The 12,366-nt window shown below is 36.9% G+C and overlaps 1 protein-coding gene across 2 annotated transcripts in view; it reads left to right on the forward strand.

Moving 5' to 3' along the window:
- pbx1a (pre-B-cell leukemia homeobox 1a) overlaps positions 1 to 12,366 on the forward strand; it is a 70,850-nt gene that overhangs the window by 51,922 nt on the left and 6,562 nt on the right. Inside the window, exons 3-7 of one of the 2 annotated variants that reach the window (XM_016543484.1) lie at positions 6,728 to 6,972; positions 7,166 to 7,356; positions 8,608 to 8,743; positions 8,901 to 9,060; positions 11,533 to 11,642. In XM_016543484.1, coding sequence (XP_016398970.1) covers positions 6,728 to 6,972; positions 7,166 to 7,356; positions 8,608 to 8,743; positions 8,901 to 9,060; positions 11,533 to 11,642 — 842 coding nt within the window. The remainder of the gene's footprint in view (positions 1 to 6,727; positions 6,973 to 7,165; positions 7,357 to 8,607; positions 8,744 to 8,900; positions 9,061 to 11,532; positions 11,643 to 12,366) is intronic. The other variant, XM_016543485.1, reaches the window with a different exon arrangement.

Below are 12,366 nucleotides of genomic sequence, written 5' to 3' on the forward strand. Positions count from 1 at the left end.
TTATATAATTATATAATATTATATAATATAGTATATTCAGTATTATATAATGGTAGTTGACATTAAAGCAGGTGGCATGAACAGCATTTTGTTAATGTTTTATAATTATTATGTGCCATGTTTTAATGACCACATTAATTGAGAGACATGGACTATTTGCATTTTTAACAACTCATTTGTTACAACAATGGACCATAAAAAAAAAAAAAAAGAGGCCAAAAATGAATAAAAAGTTTAAAAAAAAAAGACTTTTCTTTATACATATTTACAGACCTAAATTCTGGTTTAATTGACATTTATTAGTGGTTTAATTGACATTTAATTTTGGTTTAAATGACATTTAAATAAATAGCAAAATTGTACCATAACGTATAAATATATGTCAAAAATATTATTAACATTACCATTATATTATTTTTTTAAGGCAGGGTCTATCTATCTATCTATCTATCTATCTGTCTATCTATCTATATCTATCTATCTGTCTATCTGTCTATCCGTCTATTCGTCTATCCGTCTGTCTGTCTGTTTGTTTATAGTTTTATTAGTTACATTTTTGTTTGCTGGATACTTTCAGAATGTTAAATTTACTTGAGGGGTTAAATATGATTTGTACATGTATTTGACAGGTTTTGTGTCCTTTCAAGTACACTCTAAAAAATATTGTTTGGACGCAACAAAAAAAATTAACGCAACAGTTTGCATCAGTTTTTTTGAGTTAAGGCAACTTCTTCTGAAATTAAGTTCAACTAATAAACTATATTGTGCTATATATACTTAGAAAATTGTGTTAAAACTAACAATTATTAAGTTGAATACTCATAAAAATTAAGTTGTTCTAAGTTGTTTTTTCACATTGTTTTAAATTTTATTCAATCATGGACACTTGTTACAAAAACTACTAAAATATTATTTTTTGATGAAACAACACTTAATGCTGCCAGGAAACCAATCTTTTAGCATATTCAACCAAATGCCTTCTGATTGAAACAGCATTGTAAGACAATGTCCAGTGCGTCTGTTCTCAACCTAAGCAAATGCTCTACTCTTCAGCACAATGGTAATCTCATAAAAACCACCAACATAACAGAAACACTTTTAAATACTAATATAACCGAACACCGAACATTAATAAATCTTCTCCTGTTCTGATCTTGAATAGAAATGCATAAAATATGAGTTTATTTCTACATTACCGCTCATTATTCAGTCACATGCAAAGCATGCTGGGAACCTGAAACGTGAACTTGAAAAAGTTATGGAGCTAATTACATTGAGTTAGTACAACTTAAATAATATTTTAAACAAACTAACACAGATATTTAAGTTGAAGTTACACACAGTATTACGTTGATGTAATTATCAACATTAAGATATCAGGACAACTCATTAAAAAATGTTTAAAATCGCAATTTGATTATTTTCCAAAATCGTTCAGCCCTATTTACAATAGAAACATACCTTATTGCTTATTTAAAACATTAAAAAAAAAAAAAGGTAGCTCGACTTTTAGCAATGCTGAACATTGCAGAACTAATATTCACATGTTCTACTCCAAGGAGATTTTGCAGAGAACTAAAGAGCTACGAGTCTGCTTTGTGCCATATGTCTGTCTTTCTGATACAAAATCAGGCCAAATCCTCCTTTCTCAACAGTAATCCATTCCACTCTTTGACTCCCAACTTAATTCCCTGAAGTTGATACCAGCCTTGGTTTAGACACTGAAAAGATAAACCCCCTGACTAAACCTAGCTCGAAGCCCCTGACTGGGTTAGTGCCTCGTTTCTCCTAAACGAAAGACTTTTTTTTTATTGTTCCAAAGGAGGATTACAAGACTCTTCAACCTTATGATCGAGCATACATTTTAAAAAGACTAGAATTTAACAAACATGAGGAAGATGTGAGTTTTCTGGGGATTATCAAGGGGAATTCCAGAGCCGCTTGGCCTTGTTATAGAAGTGAAGAGAGTGAAATTAGGTCTTGCTATCAGGCGCGGGGGTTCTAGATTGTCAAATCAGCTGTGAAAAGGGAAACGCTCAGGAAAGCTACTGCTGGGAGGGTGAAATTAAGACTTGTCTGAGGAGAAGTCGCATCAGAATATCCTCCAAAAGTGAAATGGTCCATTAGAGACTTCTAAAAACCGCTGCAGTTCATATGATGCTAAATAGCACACGCAAAAAAAAAAAAAAAAGGAGGGGAGGGGGAGAAACAAAGGGAAAAAGGAGAAAACCCTGCTATGATATTCAATATTGTAGAAAAACAGAGGACAAAACATTTGTCTCATTTAAAACACATATACAGAAGAGCTCAGTATCCTTATACTTCAACACTGTAAACATCATTTCAAGACAGTGTCATAGTTATTTTTTTATTCCAATTATATTTTTTACCTCCACTGTCAATAATTCTCTATTCCATCTAAACAAATGAGTAGCAGCGCATTGGGCACAGACCACTCACACACACACACACACACACACACACACGCAGGGCCGGCAGCATTACGGCCTAATCGATTGCCATGCCATTACTGAATCAAAATAAATAAAGTGCATTGCGTCGGTTTGGGGTAATTAAACAACAGCAAAGTGAATTGTATGATTACCCGCATTCATTGTATTTATTTAATATATTTCATGCATTTAATTGTGCACTGGAGGATATGGTTGGAATGAATAAATCATTATTTGCCTCATTAGATTTCCTCTCCAGATGAACGTTGCGCACTTCTGGGCCTGGGTTTCTTTAGTCGATGCTGTACACCAGTCACGTTCCACTGTTGCTGTCTCTTTCTATTATAAAAGCATAAAAGACTTGCTTTTTTTCTCTCGTGTTGTGCTATTGATATACACTCGTGTTTTTTTATTCGCTGTGAAATAGTTGGGTGGGCAGACAGTTGAGACGAGCCTGAAATTGGACAGTCAGTGTTTTTTGAAAAACAAAGCAATATCTTTTGAAAACGGCTTGAAGTTATCGTCAAAGAGTTGAAGCGAGGAGTTCAGGATGACGGCGGTATGAACATAATCACTTTGCGAAACACACTGTGTGCACGTGCCAAAGGACATGCTAAAGAAGCAGGATATTCGCTGTACTGCTAGGAGTCTCTAGAGAAATCGGACCTACGCCGGTGTCGCTCAACCCGTGCGCTGAACTCTTGACCACTGGAGCCCTCTGACAGCCCCTGACATTTGCAGTGGGAGTGGGCTGATTGGGTTTGGGTTGTGGAAACAGATTGCAGCACGCTGGTTGCCTCACCCTTTGCTGTCATCTTCAGAATGATGTCACAGGAACGTTTGCATTGCCTCTACTGCGGTAGACATTGATTGTTTTTGCAGGTTTTCATATGTAATAAGCCATATGTGTTACAGTTATCTGAACTCTTGACCTCTGGAGCCCTCTGACAGCCCCTGACATTTGCAGTGGGAGTGGGCTGATTGGGTTCGGGTTGTGGAAACAGATTGCAGCACGCTGGTTGCCTCACCCTTTGCTGTCATCTTCAGAATGATGTCACAGGAACGTTTGCATTGCCTCTACTGCAGTAGCGGCATCAGACATGGGTTGTTTTTGCAGGTTTACATATGTAATAAGCCATATGTGTTACATTTATATCAGCAGCTCTTAACTGGCGGTGGGCTCTTCTGATTGGGTCGCAGAACACAGGGGGAAAAAATAACGCTTCATGCAAATAAAACATATAACTAATCATATAGACTAGCTCAATATAGTTGGAATAGTGGAATAAAAAGACTTACCTACTATTCAAAGGGAGGGGAAACTCTTCCTGTATCTTTTGTTTAGAATGTCATAGGCTGTATTTACACAGATTCATCTGTCTCTTGGTACAGTAATTGGTCTCTTGGTAATAATTTTGTTTTGTCACACCAAGGGACATTTATTTGATCAAAAATACAGTAGAAACAGTACTATTGTGAAGTATCATTGCAATTTATAATAACTGTTTTCAAAAGAACAGCATTTATTTAGAGTATAAATATTTGGAAACATTATGCATGTCTTTACTGTCACTTTTGATCAATTTAATGCATATTTGCTAAATACGGATATTAATTTATTTGAAATAACATCTTTACTGAACTCAAACTTTTGAAATGTATTGTAATTTTTATTGAAGGTTTATATTATAATAAGCAATATTGATATGTTTGGTCACCACTTGACATCCACTGTAACTGTAACCAAAACAGATCTTTGCTATAAACTATACAGTGAGTATTGGCTTTATTTGCATTAACATTTTTCTTCTTCTATTATTGCTGTGGATCTTCTACAGAAATGTATGGCTGCTTGTTTGTCAAATTCTTGGTAAATCTGGATTTGTGTGTTCTTTGTTACTGGTAGAATGGCTGCTGCAGGTGCTTCTGCCGTCAGTCTGCCTTCACTGAACAGAACAGAAGGAGAGACATCTAGTGGCACACAAAGAAATAACAGTTTACAATGTTCTAATAGCACTGCACAAACAGCCAAAACTCCTTTAGGAGTCCTTATATAATCTTTGTTTCCTTCATAGTGTAGTAATAACCATTCCCACGAAGAATCTTAAATATCCTCCACACTTTGCTTGTTTGTTTCCTGCTAATTTGATAATAGTTTCTGCTACCAATAAGAGAGTGGTATACTCTCAGCTCTGTTTAACACATTTTACTGAATCATTTGACCATATTTTAAATTTAAATCAGGTGAACAGGGTCTTCTTCGGAATAATTTGAACAGTACATGTATATCAGAGCAGCAGTGGAGCAAAACATTTCAGTAAGGTTCAGGCACAGAACTGAGCACCTCTGAAACACAGCCAATATAAACAGTGATACATGGTACAGTCTTAAAATCAAAGAGCAGAGTTTCATGGTATATTAACTTATTCTATATATTAACTTAAGTTGGAAAAATTAAAGCTTTCCAGAGATCCTGACAGTTGAACGGCTATGAAAAAAAATCAGTGGATAGTGGACAGACAAGTTAAAAAAAAAATGGCACTTCTCTGACATTTCTAAATCTTAGTAATTATTTAGTTTAATGTTTTAAATAATAATTGGATGCTTTTACTCTTCAGTGGGTAAAGAACCAAAAATGAGCAGATATAATAATTTATTCTAAATTATTGTGCAAATCAATGAAATTATGGTTTTATTATCTCATACCCTGCCAAGATCAGTGTATAGTTCCTCATTTTTGTCACAAAGAAGTGAGCAATTAAAATGAAGGCCATATATTACTCCTTAAGCTCTATAATGTCTCATAAGGAGACAATGTGATGTTATGTTGATTTTATTACAGACATTAACTTGACCATTATGGTCACTCAAATGATAAATTATATATATATATATATATATCTGTGTGTGCGTGTGCGTGCTTCTCATTTTTAAGTGTCATACTGAGACATTGCAATTCTTAGCTTAACTAATATTAGAAATATTATTCTAAGTATACAGTTAATCAGAAATGACCACTAAATGTATGTTACATAGCCATAGACAACATAATATCTCTGAAAACTTTCAGGATTTCCAGTGGCTTTGATGACTGAAGGCTGTTTTAGCAGTTGAACCTAGGGCTGGGCGGTATATCGAGTTTGTACGATATATCGATATTTTCATATATATATATATCTGTGTGTGTGTGTGTGCGTGTGCGTGCTTCTCATTTTTAAGTGTCATACTGAGACATTGCAATTCTTAGCTTAACTAATATTAGAAATATTATTCTAAGTATACAGTTAATCAGAAATGACCACTAAATGTCTACTACATAGCCATAGACAACATAATATCTCTGAAAACTTTCAGGATTTCCAGTGGCTTTGATGACTGAAGGCTGTTTTAGCAGTTGAACCTAGGGCTGGGCGGTATATCGAGTTTGTACGATATATCGATATTTTCTTTATAAGCGATAACTGGTAAGACATAGTATAGTTTATAGTTTCGCATAGTTTAAGCGGCTTGGCCTGTCATATGCTCTGACAGAAAGGCTGCATGTGCAGCAGACAGAGACACTAGGCTACTCGCACTGTTCAATGTGTTTGAGATGTGCTGTTTCCCTTAATGCATAACTTGCATTTCACAGGTATATTTTGTCTGTAATGTTAGAAAGTCATGGAAATATTTCCATTTGTCTGTCAGAAGTGCATGAGCCTTCTGCTTTGGGATTCTCTGCTAAACTTCACAGACTTCAGTGAATGGGCGCCGCCGTGCGCAATAATTCTGACTAAAATATACATTTCGCTGAAATATTTGTAGTTGGACAATAAATGTGACATGTAGAATTTTAAACCTACAAGTAAGTAAATTTTTATGATAGCACTGACTGTAAAGTGACTGTAATGGGGTAATCAAAATAGCCTAACACAACCCTGTGCTTTTGTTCTCCTTTATTTTCATTTTTAGATTGCAATGTTACAATGTTAGAATGAAATGTGATTTTAACTCTTTTTTGCACATAGTATAAAGGCTTACATGGTTACATTCACTTTATTTGTTTTCATAGCCTTTAATATGTATTGTTTTGATGGACAACATTGGACAGTAAGTGAAATATATATATTAAATACAGATTTTTTAAAATCCAAATACAAAAACGAAAATACTGAGGCATACACCGTATATCGCAAATCGGCCAAAAAATACAGAGATTTGAATTTTTGCCCATATCGCCCAGCCCTAGTTGAACCTACAAAATTACTCAAGTGTTTATTCTTTCTTCCCTTCAGTACTCAGTATCCGTGGAGCTCAGGAGGAGGAGCCACCAGATGCTCAACTCATGCGATTGGACAACATGCTGCTAGCCGAAGGCGTGTCTGGACCTGAGAAAGGAGGCGGGTCGGCTGCAGCAGCAGCCGCAGCTGCCGCGGCAGGCGGTGGCGGGTCCGATAACTCCACCGAACACTCGGACTACCGGGCCAAGCTGTCCCAGATCCGTCAAATCTACCATACAGAATTGGAGAAGTATGAGCAGGTGAGAGAACAGAGTCTGGACTTCAGAAAAGACTCCTAGATCTGACCTCTGTAAACGCAGATGTTTTGCAACAAAATGTTGTAGGCCTTAGCACACCAAAAAAGTCCTCAGGATAGGATATTTGAGCAGCTCCTGTAGTTATGTTTACATGCACAGAGATTGATTCGTGTGCCGCCCCTCTGTGCATGTTCAGGCGTGTAATGAGTTCACCACCCATGTGATGAACCTGCTGAGGGAGCAGTCTCGCACTCGGCCCATCTCCCCCAAAGAGATCGAGCGCATGGTGAACATCATCCATCGCAAGTTCAGCACCATCCAGATGCAGCTCAAGCAGAGCACCTGCGAAGCAGTCATGATCCTGCGCTCCCGCTTCCTAGATGCCAGGTCTGTATGAGTGTGTCTGTATCTAATACTACATCTAATGCACCAAAAATTAAACAAAGATGATTTTTAGTGGATGTTCTCTACAAGGAAAGAGTCCAAATATATACACTACCAGGGCAGGACTTACGGGGTCGGGGGCCCCTGGGCTTGAGGTTATGTTTGGGCCCCATACCTATACTACAAATGCCCTCAACTAGAATGATTCGGAACAGCGCAGACATGATTTAATACGCGTGTCCTTTTTCTATGTGAAAAAAATCCTAAATTCCAGTTTATGCTGTTTGATTATGGTGTCGAATATCGTAGTTGGAAGCTGGAAGCTTTTAGCCCCGGCTGGCCCGTGCGCGCTGTTGAAATGCGACTAATAATTTCTGACTGGCACATAACTGAACAAATGTAAACCGGTTAAGGCGGGGGCCCCTACAAGGCGGGGCCCCTGGGCTGCAGCCCAGTCAAGCCCAATGGTAATTCCGGCCATGTACACTACGGTTCAAAAGTTTGGAGTCTGTAAGATTTTGTAATGTTTTTGAAAGTACTCTTTTTTTATGCTAAGAAAGACTTCATTTATTTGATCAAAAACACAGTAAAACAGTAAAATTGTGAAATTTTATTTAAAATTTAAAGTAACTGTTTTCTATCTTAATATATTGAAAATGTAATTTATTCCTATGATGGCAAAGCTGAATCAGCCATTACTCCTAGTCTTCAGTGTCACTTGATCTTTCAGAAATAATTCTGATATACTGATTTGGTCCTCAAGAAACATCATTATCCATGTTGAAAACAGGTGTGCTGCTTAATATTTTTGTAGAAACCTTGATATTTTTTTTCCCAGGTTTCTTTGATAAATAGAAAATTCAATGAAATGACATTTATATGAAATATGAAAAGTATACTTTTTTTTTTTTCAAGAAAAAAAAATAAAACGTTTGAATGGTACTATATATTATATATTTTGAAACCCAACAACATTTTTATGAAATGTTTTAATTAAAAATTGTGCTTGTGTCACTTAGTTTGATATTTAATGGAATTCAACTATGTTCATACATTTTTAAGTGTGAATAAAATGTCCAAACACTCTTTGGAGCCACTGTATTTACACATCAGGTTCAAATGTGAAGGACTTTCTAAACACTGTAGCTTCTGAATCAAACTGGCTTTGCTTTTTCCCTTTCTCACTCTCTCTTTCTCATTCTTGCTTTCTCTCTTTCTTTCTTTATTTCTTTCTGTTCTGTCATTTTCCATTAGACGAAAAAGAAGAAACTTCAATAAGCAAGCCACAGAGTTCCTGAATGAATACTTCTACTCCCACCTCAGCAACCCGTACCCCAGCGAAGAGGCCAAGGAGGAACTGGCAAAGAAATGCTCCATTACAGTCTCACAGGTGAGACACACCAACCTTCACCCCATACAGGGAGGCAGAATACATATGAATGCTTAGAAATTTGTAGTACAAAGAAACTAAAGAGCTCTCAAGTAACATTGAAGTTGAAATGAATTTATGTTCTTTCTGAATTAATCATTAATTCTTGTCTTCTCAGGTATCCAACTGGTTTGGAAACAAGAGGATCAGATACAAGAAAAATATTGGAAAATTCCAAGAAGAAGCCAACATGTACGCCGCCAGAACCGCCGTGTCCGCAACCAACGTCTCCACCCACGGCAGCCAAGCCAACTCGCCTTCCACACCAAATTCAGCAGGTGAGTATTGCAATAAATCAACACACAAACAACAGATGTGTTCGTTTTTCTTTGGTCTTCAGTGAGTTTTAGAATATAGCCCTGCTAGTGGCACAGAAACAACTTTAATGTCATCAACTGGCAAATAAGTACTTCACCATGGTAATGTTTTGAATATTCGACAATTGCCTGCCTTTAATGTCCTCCCTTTACCGTAGCATTCCCATAATACCTCTCTTTATGAGATCCAAATCTGCCTCTTCTTTATCTACATCAGCAGCTTGGCCAGCAGCATAGCTTATATAAGACTTTCGCTTTCCACTACCAATAATTCTCCTTTTACTCGCCAATTTTCTGCTTTTCTTCAGTTTTGCTAGTCTGACTTAGCAGTCGTTTGGCTAAAATTGTATTTGCTTTATCTCGTGTGAACGCACATAAACTATTAGCTGGCTCGGTAGCTGTTGTCTGGTTGACCTCCTGGATGTCATTATGACGAGATGGTCAAGCCTTTTGTCATTTAGCCTTGAAGTGATTAGAGGTCCATGTATATTTGATTAGTGCCCTGCGGCTTTTAAAGCGGAAATTAAGTTAAGCCCTGCTCTCTCTTAAACATCTTGGGAGTTCTCCTCCATTAAAAGACAAATAGCATTCTTTGATTCCTTCTGTGACTCAATTAGCACATCCTGAATGACTTGGCTGTGGCAGTGTAACTGTACTGTCCATCTTAGATGTCATTAATGAATTAATGAAAGACCCATTGTTGTTCTTGAAACACTTTAATAGCTATTTTAGATTTTTAGTGCTTAGCAAAAGATGCGGTCACATTAGCGAAATTTCGGTGAAATTTTGCGGGCCAAATAGGTTCATTGTCAATAGTGTAGCAATGTATGAAGCAGAGCTCACACAGAAGTCACTTCCAAACCAAGCAGCTTTCTGTGTGACCAACTTGAACCCGATGTAAAATCTGCAGGGGGAAATTTTTTGTCCTCACAAAATTCAAGAACGCATGAATTCCTGTTAAAATGACTGGTTTTTACCCACAAAAATTTGCCAAACAACAGTAAATGTTACTGCATCTGAAGACAAATGTCTATGTGTGGCATTTAACTACATTAGAACTGCTTTGTTTCCCCACTGAAACAAAACAGCTTAAATTTGCCGAAGGAGGTTAGCTAGTTACCCAGCCTTGCCAAGATGTCAGGCAAGTCTGTTTTGATGGTTTTAGAGGGATTTGGGCACTGGCCAACCAGCTAAAGATCAGCATGTCCAGGCTGAAAAACTAGCTACGAACAGTAAACAACCTTAGGCAGGTTCAGCAGGGCTGTTCTAAAACCTAGTGGTTTACCTTGCTGTCTGCTTACTATATAGACAGCATTCTAACCGGAAAGGAACCTGAAAAGAGACTGGTTTATTATGCTGTGTCTAGCATTAAAAAAAGTGTAGTGCTTCTCATGTGAAGCGCACTGGAGACTAGAATGATTTAGGTCTGGGCAATAAATCAGAATCAATATTTACTGAAAAAAATAAATCCACAATATCGATAATAAATGTTTGAGTAATTTCTGATGTTTAGCCTATATCTAGACGTTCAGGTATGTGTCGAAACTCTAAGGTCTTCACAACAATCTGCCAAAATAAAAGTTTGGTTTAACTTGAATAAATTATGACAGTAATATATTACTATCCTACAGTAAATTGTACTTCTTGAAGTAACAATAATAATAATCTTTTTATTATTATTATTATTATTATTATTTCAAGGAATATCATACAACCAAGATATTTTTTCATCCATGTTTTATTTCATACAGTATACAAGTTTTGTTGTGCAACACTTTATTTGACAAAATAAATGCAATAAAAATGCAGTGTTTTGTTGTAAATTGTTATATTTTCAGTTGATTACATTGTAAAACATACTGACTAAATTGTTCAAATTTTATGAAAAATGAAACTGATTTCATAGGGTCCTAAGTTAAAAGTTATGTTTACTTGTAAGCAAACAAATAATTTTTACATTCATTCTCAAGGTCTGATAAATATGTGGAATGCATTTCTTTCCCCATTAAATGTTTTAAATTAATATTGTGATAAATATTGATATCAAATTATATTAAAAACAAATATTGTGATAAATATTTCTGGCCATATTGCCCAGCCCTTAATTGATTCCAGTAGAGTTTGGCATTGGCGTGTTGCTAAGCTAATAGTGTAATCCTCTAATAGGCATAAATATACAAAGCAAACAAAAATATTAGGTACTTTTAGATTGAATGAACTATAACATTTATAACAGCATTTCTCTCTACTCGTTCTAACCTTGGATTTAGGATTGGGAATTTGGTACCGAGTTTGTGTGGTTTTCAACACTTATAGTAACAGCTCTGCACTACTAACCCTCCTTACTTCAATCTTACTGTTGCATGACCGTTTCTTGTCTTTATCTATCTCTGTCTTTCTCTGTCTCTCTCTCTCTGCCTCTCTTCCTCTTAGGTTCTGCTGGCTCTTTTAACATGAACTCCGGGGACTTGTTCATGAGTGTGCAGTCTCTGAATGGGGACACGTATCAGGGGGCCCAAGTTGGGGCCAACGTTCAGTCACAGGTAGGGAGTACCGCTAAGAGAGAGGGCAGATGACCGGAACTAATTTCGTTCAGTTAAACCTAATCACACATCTTAATGGTGGTCCTGATTACCTCACTTGCAAAATCACGTCTGGGAAGCTGTGGTTTACACAGTGGGCCTGGATCCATTAGTGCTCAAATTCTTTTGTTATATTTATTACATTTCTAAGAAAGGACTCTTGGAAATGGGCTGCTGCCTTTTTACGGGGTACTTTTGTTAACAGAGCTTTAATTTTCGCTGAACCCTATTTGCAAGCAAGCACATGCTATTCTGAAAAAAAAAAAAAAATGTTGTTCTTGTGTTTGCCCATATTTTCAAGGGAACTTTCACCATTAATACTGAATGGCATGTCTATGTCATAACTGATCAAATAGTCATCATCTTGTTATATATCCTTGTCACAACAAAGTTCATCTCTCAGCGCCAGCCTGCTCATCATATTGTCCGGCGTGTGTACGTTTCTGTTCAGCCGTGGCTGACTTGACGGGCCTCCTGACCTTGAGGACGGGCTGGGGTTACAGTTTGCCTCCAGTAGTTGTACCGTGGCCATTGTCAACTTCCAAATGAATAGAACATCAGAGACAGTCTTGGAAATAATACAGCTCTTGTCAGCGGGTTTGCTTATCTGTCATGCTGTCACATCTGCCACCGTAGCTGCCTGACCTTGCCCGGCACACTAGCATCCAAACACAGGGTGCTTATA

Source organism: Sinocyclocheilus rhinocerous, unplaced genomic scaffold (assembly GCF_001515625.1).
Source record: "Sinocyclocheilus rhinocerous isolate Xijiao unplaced genomic scaffold, SAMN03320098_v1.1 scaffold1631, whole genome shotgun sequence".
NCBI classification, from domain to species: Eukaryota; Metazoa; Chordata; class Actinopteri; order Cypriniformes; family Cyprinidae; genus Sinocyclocheilus; species Sinocyclocheilus rhinocerous.